Consider the following 14,914-nt stretch of genomic DNA (forward strand, 5'->3'; position numbering starts at 1 on the left):
GATGTTACAACAGATATATATCATCCAAATGCTTATGCATGGGCGATTCAATGAAACAGCCAAAGGACAATCTACGTAACGGGCGAACACTCGATCATGACGAAAGAGAACCAAACGAACTGTAAGCACCCAAAAGCGCGCTCTTGAACGGATCACCCCACCCGTAGTGGTTCGCCGCGTCCCTACACCACACGCGATCCCAAGTCTCACGCGCCTTTTTATCCCCTCTTGAATGTGCCACGGCAGCAGCTATACTTTTCCCGTCAACGATATGCCGTTCCTCTCGTTTCAAGCAACGGAGCTTATCCGCTACACGATCTGGTGGGCCTATAAATTGCCATGCACGAGCACGGTGCTCCACACACAGCCAAGTCTCTTGCAAGGCAGGAGAGCAACAAGCTAGAACAAGAGCAAATGGCGAAGCACTTGGCTACAATGTGCAGTCTCCTCGTGTTGGTGTTGCTTTGCTTGGGCTCCCAGCTGGCCCAATCGCAGGTCCTCTTCCAGGTAGGCAACCTCTCTTCCAGCTACTCTATCACGTAGCTGGACTACGCGCCATGCGCTCATTAGGAAGAGCTCTGGACTTGAGTGTTGATGCAGGGGTTCAATTGGGAGTCGTGGAAGAAGCAAGGCGGGTGGTACAACTTCCTGAAGGGGCGGGTGGACGACATCGCCGCGGCCGGGGCCACGCACGTCTGGCTCCCGCCGCCGTCGCACTCCGTGGCGCCGCAGGGGTACATGCCGGGCCGGCTGTACGACCTGGACGCGTCCAAGTATGGCACCCACGCGGAGCTCAAGTCGCTCATCGCCGCCTTCCACGCCAGGGGCATCCAGTGCGTTGCCGACGTCGTGATCAACCACCGGTGCGCCGACTACAAGGACAGCCGCGGAATCTACTGCGTCTTCGAAGGCGGCACCACCGATAGCCGCCTCGACTGGGGCCCCGACATGATCTGCAGCGACGACACGCAGTACTCCAACGGCCGCGGCCACCGGGACACGGGCGCGGACTTCGCCGCGGCGCCCGACATCGACCACCTCAACCCGCGCGTGCAGCAGGAGCTCTCCGACTGGCTCAACTGGCTCAAGTCCGACCTCGGCTTCGACGGCTGGCGCCTCGACTTTGCCAAGGGATACTCGGCCGCCGTCGCCAAGGTGTACGTCAACAACACTGAGCCCACCTTCGTCGTCGCGGAGATTTGGAGCTCCCTACGCTACGACGGCAACGGCGAGCCGTCGAGCAACCAGGACGCGGTCCGGCAGGAGCTGGTGAACTGGGCGCAGTCCGTGGGCGGCCTCGCCACGGCGTTCGACTTCACGACCAAGGGCGTGCTGCAGGCGGCCGTCCAAGGCGAGCTGTGGCGGATGAAGGACGGCAACGGCAAGGCGCCGGGCATGATCGGCTGGCTGCCGGAGAAGGCCGTCACTTTTGTCGACAACCACGACACGGGCTCCACACAGAACTCGTGGCCCTTCCCCTCCGACAAGGTCATGCAGGGCTACGCCTACATTCTCACTCACCCAGGAACTCCCTGCATCGTAAGTTGTACTCAATTGCAACACCATCATGGCCATGGCCATGCCCAACTATCTTAGCCATAATTAACCTCCAACTGACACTGTGCCACTGGTGATTCTGTATTCAGTTGTACGACCATGTTTTCGACTGGAACCTGAAGCAGGAGATCAGCGCGTTGGCTGCAGTACGGTCAAGAAACGGGATCCACCCGGGGAGCAAGCTGGACATCCTTGCAGCCGAAGGCGATCTCTACGTCGCCATGATCGACGACAAAGTTATCGTGAAGATTGGGTCACGGTACGATGTTGGGAACCTGATCCCCTCGGACTTCCATGCCGTTTCTCATGGCAGCAACTACAGCGTCTGGGAGAAGAGTGGTCTCGGAGTTCCAGCGGGACGTCATCACTAGATCCAATTAACCACTAAAGGATTTTATTTTTTCAGGACTATTTGAGCCTGGAAAAGAAATTTAAGCGAGATTAAATAAATAAGTTGGATATGATTGTACTAAGCTTCTTTCAGTTCATTATTGAAAGAAGATTCTAATGCTTCCATGTATTTTGTTGACCTGGGAATTATTGGAACCTCTTGAAATGAGGAAACGAACATGAATAGATGATTCTTATTAAGCTGAAACACCCGGTGATGTTGACACTTTCATCTTTTTGGGACAATTCCCTTTTACAAACTCTAAGCACAAATGAGCGTTTTTTTGTTAAAGGGTCAACCGAGAGAGAGAAGACCCCACCTGAATACCTGATGATTGGGTTGAACAGTGTAAAGGGCAAAAAAGTCAATGGGGCCAGGTTCTCGAAGCAAATGGCTACTGCGACGAATGAGCCACGTCACCAAACTCGTGGACCCGCTTTGACTATTCCACCGCTCAAATTGCTGCCCAGTGACCCAGTCCCTGTCCCCCTTCACCTCGCAATCTCGCATCGCAGCCAGTCTCCACAAGAGTTTTTTTTAACCGATAAATAAAATTTAAAAGGTCACCAGTAAAAATTATTTATCAGATATAACCTATATACCGAATAAAATTCAGATAAATTTAAATAAAATCTAGTAAATATGATAATTTTTTCTACCAGATCCAATAATAAACCCGATAAACTAGATATATCAAATATACATGGCAAAAAAATTCTTTGTCTCCACCTGCATTTGCCTATACGAGGACGTCAGCACCACTCAACTTCACATAATCTGATATATCCTATATATCGGATAAATTTATATAAATTTAAATAAAATAATAATAAATATGCTAATTTTTTTCTACCGGATCCAACAATAGACCTGATAAATCAAATATATCGAATATACATATAGAAAAAAAATTCCCTGCCTCCACCTTCATCTGCCTATGCGAGGACGTCAGCACCACTCAACTCCAGACAATCACACACGCGCCCCTCCGCATCCACACGTTTCCACACTCTGCGCCACTCTGCACGTACGCACCGTGTCGCCGTGTGGCTCTCGATGTTCGACTACCTATATAAGCGCCTCCACCTGCCACTTCCCGCTTCAGTTCAGAGTTCAAACACACTCCAAGCCTCGACTCACCAAAGCTCGGACATGACCAAGAAGCTCATCTCCGCCATGGCTGCGAAGCAAGATCGCAAGGCGCAGGTCGACGATCAGGGGAGACAGATTTCGAGTTACGCAGAGGGCCGGTGGTTGATCTCTCCCGAGCAGGAGCACGGCATCATTGTCGCGGCGCTGCGGCACGTCCTGTCCGGGTACAGCACGGCGCCGCCGGAGGTCGTCATGGTGGCGGGCGGGGAGGTGTGCGGGATGTGCGGCATCGACGGCTGCCTCGGGTGCGACTTCTTTGCGGGTGATCATCAGGCGGGGGCGCCGGAGCTGGTACGGGAAGTGAACTTCGGCACGGGTCAAACGGCGACGGCGGTGGTGGGAGCAGCAGCAGGAGGGGAGATGAAGCGGCGGACGAGGAAGAAGAACATGTACCGCGGCGTGCGGCAGCGGCCGTGGGGGAAGTGGGCGGCGGAGATCCGCGACCCACGGCGCGCGGCGCGCAAGTGGCTCGGGACGTTCGACACAGCGGAGGAGGCCGCCAGGGCCTACGACTGCGCCGCGCTCGAGTTCCGGGGACCGCGCGCGAAGCTCAATTTCGCGTACCACGAGCCTTTGCCGAGCCATGCCAATTCTATCACGACGGCGAAAACCGTGGTACTGACGCCGTCGCCGCTCAGTGCGGACGCCGAGGAGAGGACGCCGGAGGAGTGGCAGCTGGGTGGTGTGGACGAAGCGGGCGATCAGCTGTGGGAAGGCCTGCAGGATCTGATGAAGCTGGATGAGGCGGACCTCTGGTTCGCGCCATTTTCCGGGGCAGTATCTAGTATTTGAGCGCTGTTGTACACAAGACTAAGATCAGATCTTGGAGTAGACTGACTGAGAACAAGATTATTTCGTATAGCATTGAACAAAGCATAGCTAGTTGGTTCGTCGGAGTTGGATCAATTTGATAGAGGAGTGACGTTCTTTTGTTGTGAATTAATGGATACATAATTTTTTCAATAGATATCTTTTTGGTGCACTGTTTGATAGGACTGATAGTCTGATAGTACATTTCAGCTGTTGGATCTAGTTGGTGACTGAAGAGTTTACTGTTTATCGATCATAATAGTATCTGGTTAAAAAAAAAATCACAAATCGTCAGAAGAGGAAAGTGATCTTTGACGTTTCAGGTCAAACATGGTAGAGTAGTTGTCAGCTGACGCTCGTTTGAGCCATCTTCCGCACTGTAAATCATGTGGGAAAAGACCAGCATATAATACTAACTCTGGTCTCAAAAATACGTGTCACCATAGAATATCATAGAATGTGTAGTTAAATTTTAGAAACTTTGATCACTAATATATACAAAATTATTAAAATTTATCACATAAAAATGATGGTAGTGAATTTATCATAAAAATACTTTGATATCATTTAATTTTTATCAATTTTTATTAAAATTTAGTTGTAAAAAATAATAGTAACATATATTTAAAGATGTATCGATATGGTAAAGGATAAGTAAAAATAACAGAAGTAATACAGTCTTTCGCGTCGAAAATAGAAACGCTGCAGTACATAGCGACAAGCAGGCAACTACCGGCCAACCACCGAGAGCGACAGTGAAAGTGGAGCAGCAAGCGCAGGTGCACCGTGCACCACGGCAGCAACTCGTCAACTCGTTTCCAAGGACCGACGAGCGATTGAGCGCTTACTCGTCAGTCGTCACCCCCGTCGCCAAGTAGGAGCATGTGCAACGCAAGACGGGCCGACCCCCGGTTTGGGTGATTCCAACGTGCTGCCGCCGCCTGCCTCGACGCCACCAAGAGAGAGCCTTTTATTTTATATTTTGAAAATAACAAAATTGTAAAATTAGGCATCCGTTTGAAAGGAAGACACCAAATGTCGCCTGGGCAGTATCTTTAAAAAAAATAAATATATTGTCCTACCAACAGATAACAGCTTAAAAAATAAAAAACAATGCATTTCATTAATCTCAAAATTCAAAACACTATGAAAATAGTCATGAATTTTTTTGGAAAAAAAGTATATTGTAAAAAAATGCTATAATCTATCTCTAAAAAAAATCAATTCAAGCAATTACTTTTACAATGAGAAATTTATTATTTTTGTTTCCTATTGTACAAATCATATTTTTGTCCAAATTTTTTAGAGAAGATCATAGCATCCTTTACAACATACATTTTTTCAGAATTTTTTATAACTAATTCTATAGTGTTTTGAATTTTAAGGAAAATAGAACATAATATTTTTTGAATTTTTAAGTTGCCGATCGTCGGAAGAGTGATATCTTTATTTTTTTTTTAAGATGTCATCTATTGGAAGAGCTACGTATTTGATGCCGTCTTCCAAACGGGAGCCGAGTTTTGCATTTTTTATTTTCGATATAAAATAATAAAAATTTCCACCAACAGAGGCGGAGAAAGAAGGCCAAATTAGCGAGTGGGTCTGTGGCCCTGGCGCGCACGAGGGGCCGTGGATTCTGGTTGGTTTCTGATAAGCGCAACACTAGCCGCGTGTGGCGCGACGTGGCCCGCGGCTCCAGCTATGCGGTTGTTGGGTCCGATTCGTCATACGCGGCGAGAGAGGAAGTGTCTGTTGTGAGATTATTTGGATTACAAAATGTAATAGTAGATAGAACATAGATTTGAACTCATTTTTCTAATTGATTGATGCTGAATTTATACATAGTACAAAGGTGCCCGTTCGGGAGGCATCCCTCCCGAACGGGCGTCTATCGGTGATACCTTGGATTTCGCCGTGTATATTGGGCCTTTCGCTCCATCTTTCTCCCCTAATCTACGCTAGAAAACTGTGGAGCAGAGGCAAACCACGTCCCAAAAATAGCCTTGCCACCACTTCGTTTCTTACTGCCCCTCTCCTCTCCCCACCCCGAGCTCCAATCTGAAATTTTCTCTCTCCTTTCATTGAAGAACTGCATGCCATGAAGGGGAATAGAGAAAAGGGTCTCAAATGAGGTATTGCATATTCATGTTTCCTACTTTTCTCCAGTTGATTGGTTTACATGTTATACTTTGCTGTTGCAACATGACGTGCATCAGTTTGGGCAAACATTGATTGTATTTACCTTCCTGGATGCATCATGGGTGACGAGAATTTTTCTTTCGCGACTTGGAGTCAACATTTTTCTCTTCCTGGAGAATACCAAATTGTCTGAACCATGTGAAATTAACAATCTTGATAACAATCTGAACTCCTAAGGCCATGGTGGATTGCAAAATTTTACCATACCGCACATTTGTACAAATTGATTGTGCACATTTTAGTACTATGATTGCCTAAGTCCAATTCAAATATATGCCAGAGAAGTAGTCCATAGAAGTTCCTTGGGACCATCAGTTTTGGGAACTTCAGTATTCAGAATAGTGTTGCTTGCCTCTTGAATTCATCGAGATGCATAGCTTTCCTCATGCTTTGATGATCCAGTCAACATGGACAGTAAATAGCTTCCCCTGCCGCCGTGCAATTCTTGACTATTTGGTTGAGGCCCTGTTTGGGCAGTGGAATTTTGCAAGAACCTCACATGAATCAGTATAAATCCTGCAGAAATCCTACGAAATTCCCGTGTTCCAAGTGGGGCCTCAATTTTCAATATTGCGTGTCAAAAAAAGTGAGCAATAAGTGAATGTATTGCTTATCCAAGGGTGTTAGCACAGAGTAGAATACAACTGATTAGATCAAATCAGTTTCCGTAATTGTTAAAAGCAATGCACATGGAACTTTTCTGGTAGAGCTTTACTACTCTAGTTTTCCTATGAAAATGCTCAAGCATTTACATGATAGATAGAAGAAGGTTGCGCTCATTAAAATGGTTAAAAATGTTTGCTTTGTAACTAGTAAGTGAATCCATCTCTTTTTCATTGTCGAGAAACCGCTTTTAGCCTCTTTCATATAATATTGGTAAATATCATGGATTATGAGTTGAACTTGCTTGCGACAAAAGGCTCAGTTGTTGTTGTTGTTCATGGATTAGTGAGACTCTTCAACAGCATTTCCTTTAACTAACCTGGTAATTGCTTGCCAGGTATTCACTGGGAACTCAATCCATGATAATTTTCTGGACGCGTCATTTAGTAATCTCCTGCATGCTGCAGAATGGAGGGAGTGAACGCTGAAGAGGTGCTGGTGCCACAAGTATCTGTTGCTCCTGATACCGTTGAGTTAGTGCCAAGCTTGACTGATTCAGAGCCACTTACTGCCCTTGATTTTCCTAAAAGTCCCCGAGCTATTCATACTAGACATTTAAGTGAAGATCTAATTTCCCTTACAGTTAATGATTTGAGTGTGAACAATGGAGAGCAGAATAGCGATGACCAAATTGAAGGGAAGGGAAGAAACTGCCATTGTCACACTAGACATTTTAGTGAGGATTTAAGTTCCTTTGCAATTAATGATTTATATGCAAACAATGGAGAGGAGGATCGCCATAACCTGCTTGAAGGGAAGGGAATAAGTCACAATAACTCAGCGGAAAGAAACATTTATAAGGCGGCGGAGATTGCTGAGCGCTTCATTCAGTCTAAAGATAATAGAGTCCATGTTGACACTGGGGCACCAATAGAATCTGTTAAAGATGCTATAAGCAAATTTGGAGGCATTCTTGACTGGAAAGAGGCATTCTTGCATTTGCGCACGGCCCACCAGCGCAGGACGTGGCCCAACTCTCTCGAGAGCCCCCGAGCTATTGGATCTGATTGGAAAGTTATCTGGCGGTTTTGGTCAGAACAAAAATACGAGTGCCCAGAAAACCTTAACCCTAACTTCATTTTCTCTGTCTCTATCCGAGAGCTCCACGGCCGCAAGCGTGAGAGAGAGATGAAGCGGCCGCCATAAGGGCTCTGGTGACGCAATGCCGCAGGTGAAAAGGAGTAAGATAGAGAGCTAGAGGAAGATAAATAGGCATCACCATGGGTTAGCTCTGTGGTGCATGCGTGCAACTATTGTCGCACGTGGCTCCATCGAGCCAGTCTGTGGTGGTCTTGTGAAGGCGACGTGCGCGCGACGAAGGAGAGGCGTACTCCGGTGGATTTGCAATGCACGCAAGGAGACGACGACGATGCGACCAAGGTCTAGATGATCCATGCGTGCGACTAAGGAGTAGAGGAGGTCCCGTCGAAGAAGAATAATAGGAGGCTCTGGCGGGCATAACGACGACAAGATGTGCAAAAATAGTAATTCTTTCCCCCATTTCCTTGCTTAGTCTAGGGTTCCTGTTTAGGGATTTGCTTCTAGGGTTAGGGATTTAGGGTCAAAGGATTTAGGGTTTTGGGGATTTCTAATTGGAGGGGGGGGGGGGGGGGGGTTGGGGTTTCTTAGGGTTGTTTTGTCTTAGGATTTCTTGATTTCCCCATTCATGTTCTTCTACTTGCTTACACGAGCTTGATTTCCCCAAACTAAGCCCAATTAGTCACATCCCGAGTCTAAAGAGCACACAAACACACATATTTATACATAAATAACATCTAATTCATGATCAAAATACATTAATTCAAGCCTAATTATTCTAATTCATGAGAATGTGGGTCCTAATCACATCAATCTGGGTCTAATTGATCATGGCAAACAAATAATTCATCTAAAGCAAAGCTAATTCACCTTAAACTTGTACAAATAGTGCTAATTCATAAACAAAAACGGTTCAATTAACATCAATCATCACTAATTGCTCTGACTTGAGACATAAATAGGTAAAATTTGATCGAGCTGGGTTCATCTTAGGGCTAGTAAGCTCTGATACTAAATGTTAGCCTAAGCTTCTTATATAATCATCATAATTAGCTAACCCTAAGCATGAACACCATAAGAGTGGAAGCTGAATACATACCGAATCTCGATGAAACCATTAGGAGCCCATGCCTTAGGGTAGATTGTTGTGTAGTCGTTCACGTTGATGAGAATGTCGCAATGGAGGCGCCGGCAAAGATGGTAAGTTGATGGAGATTGTTGTTGGTGTGATGTTGTACGTGTTAATGAAGGGGTCAACGGCGTCCTAACATAGTTGGTGGTGACGACGATGGCGGCGGCGGTCTTCGTCTCACTGATGCGCTCGTAATAATCGCTAGGGTTTTAGAAGTGTACGAGGAAGACTAAGCCTCACAGGAAAACCTTAGCCTGTGAGGTACCAGCTTCCCTTATTTATATAGCACACGTGAGACGTGATCACAACTATCAACTAGCTACACTTTCAATCAAAACGCTAGAGGTGACTCAGTCAAATAGAATGTTAATTAGGATATGATGACCACAATAAAAAATTCCAACAACCGGCTCAGGCATGAGTTCTGGTCAATGTCCGGCGAGAGGAGCCCGCCTAGGAGAATGTCCCATCTCGGTGGGGGGCTCTTATTCTTTCGTCGTATCCTGATCTGCATGGGTCGACAAGTGAGCGAGCACACATTGTTGTGTGCAACTGCGAATTGCTGCGTACACAAAGAGGACGCACGCGCTCACGCACGTACCGTGCTCACGGTTACTCTGATGCCCATTTGCTACCACACGTCGGACCAGGCCGGCCGCCTGGGTGACAGCGTGAGGAAAAGCGGAAGTGTCGTGAAGCAGAGTGCGACGAGCAATCCGACGGGGCATGCGACGCTCTTCGCCGACGGCTGCGGCTGCAGCGGCAGGCACAACGGCAGGCGAGGCAGCCGCATCGAATTCCTATCCATTCCTTCGTCGCCCCTTGTTTGTGCCGCAAAGGGGAGCTAGGGGTTAAGGAAGCGACGATGCTGGCCTTGGTGCATGAGCGGAGCAGAGTACTTTTGGGGGCTCTGGGGAGCTCACTTTTTCTCCGCTCGAAGTAACCGTCACGTTGTGTAAGATGCAAATCTCCGTTGCTTATGCCTCGGTTTTTTTGACAGCTTGGTCGTAGTAAATTAAGTGATGTTGTCTTTAGGAGCAGACCTATTATTATAGGAGTGGGACATGGGCCTCACTCATTTTTTTATTTAATGTATTATAGATATTTTTTTACTGTACCTCTAATGTTGCTATAGCTAATAGATTCTCGCTCGATTTCTGGATTGAATCCATCCTGGTTGTCTCCTGCCGAGTGATCGGAACAGCTAACATTTGATGATGGAACCCCATTACATGAAAAAATGGGTCCCGTAGGCCTCCGCCCATCTCATATCACGTCCGCGCTTGGCTCCGGCCCAACTGTTGGCTGTCGAACAATCTTGTCAGGCCCATATCACTCGTGCCCGGCGGATTAGGCTAGAAAGTACCAGTAGTAAGCTTTCAAAAAAGAAGGAAAGTACCAGAAGTGCAATCAAGGGCCGATTCTAGCATGCCATCCAGTACCAGCCCAGTCCAGTACTATTGTCTGCATCCAAATCATCCGCATTGCCAGATGAATCAAGTTGGCCTTCGAAGCCTTCTACCAGTACTTCTACTGGTACCTTATGTTTGGCCAAGATTTTAGCTGTGTTCCATAGAAATCTGGAACACTAATGGCTTGGAGGCCCTGACCCGTGAAAACATCAAGAAACTAAGACGGGAAAACCCGAAGCTTCTCCTTTCCTCTCACTGTTTCTTGAGTTGCTTTCGCCTTTCGTAAGTACGCTTGACGAAGTTGCGAGTTCACACTTCGCAGCATCAAGCACGAGTTCGATGCCGGAAGCTAGTCCAGCTCGAGGGCCGGGAGGATACTCGGTCTGCAGTGATAAAACTTCACCTTTGCAGGACACACCACACAAGTGAAGACGGTCCACGCAGAGAGAGCAAGACCTCACGCCTGGCCTTTTCGCCCGGGCCACGTTTGCACGGTCTGCACCAGCGCCACGCCGCGGACCAAGGATAAAGACGCCTCCACCATCATTATTCGAATCGGGTCGGCCCCGTTCCATTCAAATCAGAAGAGAGACCGCGGGCGCAGCAGCTGTCCCGCTCCCGCCGGCCCCTCCCCTGGCTCCCTGCCGTGAAAATAAGTACGCCAGAGATGCGGGCAATTGTTTCTGTCCTGTCAACCAGAGATCGAGCGTGATGGCAGTGGGACGGCACGGCAGGATTGACAGCTAAGTCACCTCATAAATTTGAACACTGTGCCGGTGATCACCAGGTGGGAGGAGGAGGAGCGTTACGCGACAGCGGGGGAGATGCGCGGGGGCCTTGCAGCCCCGGCCTGCCCTAGCTTTACCTCTCCGCGCAAGTGGACAAGAGGTCCAGATGAGAGATAATTACTCAGTTGCCACTTTAAAGAAGTGACAATGGTCGTTGAGGATAATATACGGATCGTTTTGAGTCTATGTATATAGGACAGATTAGTAAATGAGCAATTGTCACTTCCTCGTAGCGGCAAAAAAACTAATGCCCTCCGGATGCTGGGCAGGCTGGACCTGCACGAGGGTGGATTCGATTATAGATGCACCCGTGCCAGTTAGCTAGTGGCTCCAAATCTGCACGCTTTCTGTTTTTTGTTTGAACCTTTGGTGCGCCGACCAGCACAATTAAGCTAGTTTGCGCACTTGGCAGTTAAACAGGAGCATTTAGGATGATCTCTTCCACATTTCAATGTTGTTCAGCCTCATCATCTAGCTAACACTAGCAAAAGAAGTAGTACCTCATCATCTAGCTAACACGCGTAACGGATGTGGGATCGACTATCCCAACACGAATCGTGTTTTCATGTGACACCAGTGTGTTGCAATCAAAGAAAATGATAAAACTGAAACCAATGTCCTCCATTGAACTCAAATTGAGCTACTAGTGCTAGCTAAGCTACAAACATTTTGTACATGGTAAAAGCGGGGAGGGAGGTGCGTCTGTGCCAAAAGCAGACAAGCATGGGAACAGCTAAACAACACGTACTGGACCACATCATGTGGGAAGAAAAATACTACATTTAACTGACCTCAGAGAGGCACAGCAAGCGGAGTTAATTTGACTGCATACGACCAAGCATTCATCCATCCATCTACCCGATCGACGACCAAACCCAAAATTAAGGATCAAAATTCCCTTTTACACCCAAAAAAACCAGCAGAGAGGTAAAAGGAAATCAAATGCATACGCGTGCCCCCCAGATGTCTTCATAGCTCCTCCGATTAAGCAGTGATCGAGCAAGCAAGCTAGATGCCAAATCATCAACAAGCAGATGATGAACATCTAGCTGAAAGGCACATATGTAACCGCCCAATTAACCGTGCAATACTTCACCAGTCACTCCTTACATCCATCGCTACATTTGTTGTTTCGATCAGTCTCTCGTGCCGCCCTGGCCTCCAAGATCCTGCGAGTTGCATACATTTCTTGTCACTATGAGCAGAAAAAAATGACACGAGTGGCAGTGGCGCCTTCAAAATTTCTGTGCCATCTCGCGTTCTGTACTATGAGTTCTAGCACATGCTATGCTTCATGCTCCTAATTACTAGTAACTTGGAGAAATGAAATCTTGGATGCAGAAAGTACCTACGGCACGCAGGCTCTTGCAGGGTTTGCAGGTAGTTTCATGAATTAAAAAACGCCAAATCGCCAATGCCGGCCACATGCTAATGGGACAAGACAATGCACTAACTAAGGTGGTACTTGGACTGGTACGAAATGAAGTTCGAAGGATCTAGTGCGACCTTACCATATGGGCGTCGGCCGACGTGCCAGCGTCAGCTTCGGCGGCGGCGGGCTTCTTGGGCGCTTTCTTGAGGCCAAGCAGCTCCTTCCACCGGATGTTGGGCGCGCGGGGCGCGCGCCCGTGGCAGTCGTCGGCGCGCAGCTCCTCCCGCAGCGTCACGGGCCTGCCGCTACCGGCGCCGTGGCCGTGCGGGGCCTCCCGGAGCGGCAGGAGGCGGCCCTTGGAGAAGAGCTGGTCGGCGTCCATCATCGGGTGGCTGCCGACCGAGAACTCGAAGTCCGCGTCCCCCGGCGCGCCGCCGCGCGTGGCAGCCGGCGGCGGCGGCTCGACCGCGAAGTCGCTGGAGAAGGACATCCGCGGCGCCATGAACGACTGGTGCTGGTGGTGCTCCGGGTTGTACATGTTATTAACACATGCCATGCATAGCCTGCACACGCGCTAGCTTAGCTCCTCTCTCCTCACCCCCGACTACCTTGCGTTAGCTCCTGCGCGAGAATCAAGCTAGGAGAAAAGAGGATAGACGGTACACTCTAGCTTGTGAGTGGAGCTAGCTAGTTCGCATCTGTGTGTGTGTCGCCAGTGGCGCTGTACTTATGTTTTTGCGAGGTGAGCGATGAGTAGCTCTCGTGGCGTGGGCGGTGGGGTTGTCTCCGGGGCACGATATATAGTGGGAGGCCGGCCGGGCGCCGGGAGAGAAGCGTGCGCGGGTGCGGGCATGGGGCGGCCGCTCTTGCGCGCATGCATGGGATGATTGACGGACGGAACAGGCGTCGTCGGATGGTGGACCGATATAGCATGCCTGCGAGATTTTCTTAGGGTGAGTATGATTGGAGCACCAGGTTAGATAGGATATGGTTATTTATGTTTTTTTAATAAGATGATTTAATTTTCTGTTTAGTTAAGATGAATGAGATAAACTAGTTTTCTACTTGATTGATGAGGTTGGAGTGGATAGAATGAGTCAGTTTTCTGTTTAGTTGATGAGTTTAGAGTGGATATGATGACCCATTCACATTTATATGCATTTTATAAGTATTTGGATGAATTTGTGCATGTTTGAATTTGTTTGAATTTAAATTAAATTAAAAAAGAAGATCACATGAAATGATAAAAATACATATAAATTGAGCATTACCAAGGAACTCACTTTTTAACTAAATAATCTAGGGTTAAAAATATTTTTATAAATTAGTACATCATATGAGAAAAATATTATTGATTTTTTCAGATTTTTGGGAATTTATTCGAAGCATTAAAAATTGCTAAAAGTTATAAAGTAGGCTTATTTGGATATTATTGATTTTTTCAGATTTTTGGGAATTTATTCGAAGCATTAAAAATTGCTAAAAGTTATAAAAGTAAGCTTATTGGATCAGATTTTATGGATCAAACCAATTAAAACGGGTTGCTAGTAAGCTCTAATTTACTTATAAAAATGTCTATTCTTGTACTCTCAAATAAAATTGAGAATTAAATAAAAAATTGAACATACTTACAAACAACAGGCTAGCAACAGTTTATGAATATATAAAATGCTTCCCGATTTATAAAAAAAAACAGGCTAGCAACAGCGGGCGTCTCGGCGAGTGACCTAGATGGCTTCGTCCGGTTCCTTTTTGAAGGATTGACTCGTCTAGGTTTTGAAGAAATCTTGGACGCAACGATCCTGGGCAATCCCACAAACCAGACATCCGATAGGACTCAAAACTTGGACAGGGCGATCCCGAGTGATCCCATCCGTCTTCTGTCACGTGAACCAAACATATCCTTAATATGTTGCTCGGGTGCGCAGCAGGGGAGAGTGGATGCATGGGTTGTGGTGTGCGTATGCCTCCGTTGGAGGGTTGTTGCCGTGGTGGGCAATATGGAGGTGTACTTTATCAGCGGTGAATTGTTGGGGAGGAGCATAAGGGTGTGTTTGATTATCCGTCTCGGTTTTCGTAGAGTTGCAGCATATATCTTAGATGAATAGAAGCAAATTTAGCGGATGCAGTAACTCTGAAAAGAAGAGTGTTTGAATGTCTGCATATGTAATGACTTTGCACATGTGAATATGTTTGGTTATGTGCATGAGCGGATGTAGTAATCTTACACTTGAGACTAACGAGTGGATCTGTTGCACCATTGTAATAGATGAAATGCATCTATCGGATCAGACTCCATAGAGAAGCTCGATTCGGGCGTATCTATCGAGTCAGACTCCAACCGTATAATTACATCCATTGATGCAGAAAGGAACAGTGCATGCAGACAACTAAACAATC

At 47.2% G+C, this 14,914-nt stretch overlaps 4 protein-coding genes across 4 annotated transcripts; 3 read left to right on the plus strand and 1 right to left on the minus strand.

Annotated features, from left to right (window-relative positions):
• Window positions 1-375: 375 nt before the first annotated feature.
• LOC133897743 (alpha-amylase isozyme 3B-like) lies at window positions 376-2,155 on the plus strand. Its single transcript, XM_062338560.1, has 3 exons — window positions 376-507; window positions 601-1,539; window positions 1,647-2,155. Exons 1-3 carry the CDS (start codon window positions 415-417, stop codon window positions 1,926-1,928), a joined length of 1,314 nt encoding a protein of 437 aa, XP_062194544.1. The 5' UTR covers window positions 376-414; the 3' UTR covers window positions 1,929-2,155.
• Window positions 2,156-3,037: 882 nt separating this feature from the next.
• On the plus strand, window positions 3,038-4,082 carry LOC133896594 (ethylene-responsive transcription factor ERF109-like). The gene has a single exon (XM_062337194.1). The coding sequence runs from the start codon at window positions 3,101-3,103 to the stop codon at window positions 3,890-3,892; it is 792 nt and encodes a 263-aa protein (XP_062193178.1). The 5' UTR covers window positions 3,038-3,100; the 3' UTR covers window positions 3,893-4,082.
• Window positions 4,083-5,916: 1,834 nt separating this feature from the next.
• On the plus strand, window positions 5,917-7,918 carry LOC133896989 (uncharacterized). Its single transcript, XM_062337597.1, has 2 exons — window positions 5,917-6,042; window positions 7,180-7,918. The coding sequence occupies exons 1-2, from the start codon at window positions 6,038-6,040 to the stop codon at window positions 7,916-7,918; spliced, it is 744 nt and encodes a 247-aa protein (XP_062193581.1). The 5' UTR covers window positions 5,917-6,037.
• A 3,853-nt stretch (window positions 7,919-11,771) lies between these two features.
• Window positions 11,772-13,270, minus strand: LOC133897646 (uncharacterized). The gene is made up of 2 exons (XM_062338439.1): window positions 12,654-13,270; window positions 11,772-12,311 (listed from the first exon to the last, which is right to left on the minus strand). The coding sequence occupies exons 1-2, from the start codon at window positions 13,068-13,070 to the stop codon at window positions 12,279-12,281; spliced, it is 450 nt and encodes a 149-aa protein (XP_062194423.1). The 5' UTR covers window positions 13,071-13,270; the 3' UTR covers window positions 11,772-12,278.
• Window positions 13,271-14,914: the final 1,644 nt, after the last annotated feature.

Source organism: Phragmites australis, chromosome 17 (genome assembly GCF_958298935.1).
Source record: "Phragmites australis chromosome 17, lpPhrAust1.1, whole genome shotgun sequence".
Taxonomy (NCBI): Eukaryota; Viridiplantae; Streptophyta; class Magnoliopsida; order Poales; family Poaceae; genus Phragmites; species Phragmites australis.

Bases quoted from the DNA above. Each gene is read 5' to 3' on its own strand.
- LOC133896594 (XM_062337194.1), top strand. From the start codon at position 3,101: ATGACCAAGAAGCTCATCTCCGCCATGGCTGCGAAGCAAGATCGCAAG.
- LOC133897743 (XM_062338560.1), top strand. From the start codon at position 415: ATGGCGAAGCACTTGGCTACAATGTGCAGTCTCCTCGTGTTGGTGTTG. The intron at 508-600 runs GTAGGCAACCTC...GTGTTGATGCAG, and splicing joins AATCGCAGGTCCTCTTCCAG to GGGTTCAATTGGGAGTCGTG. The intron at 1,540-1,646 runs GTAAGTTGTACT...TTCTGTATTCAG, and splicing joins ACCCAGGAACTCCCTGCATC to TTGTACGACCATGTTTTCGA.
- LOC133897646 (XM_062338439.1), bottom strand. From the start codon at position 13,070: ATGGCATGTGTTAATAACATGTACAACCCGGAGCACCACCAGCACCAG. The intron at 12,312-12,653 runs GTAAGGTCGCAC...TGCAACTCGCAG, and splicing joins CGTCGGCCGACGCCCATATG to GATCTTGGAGGCCAGGGCGG.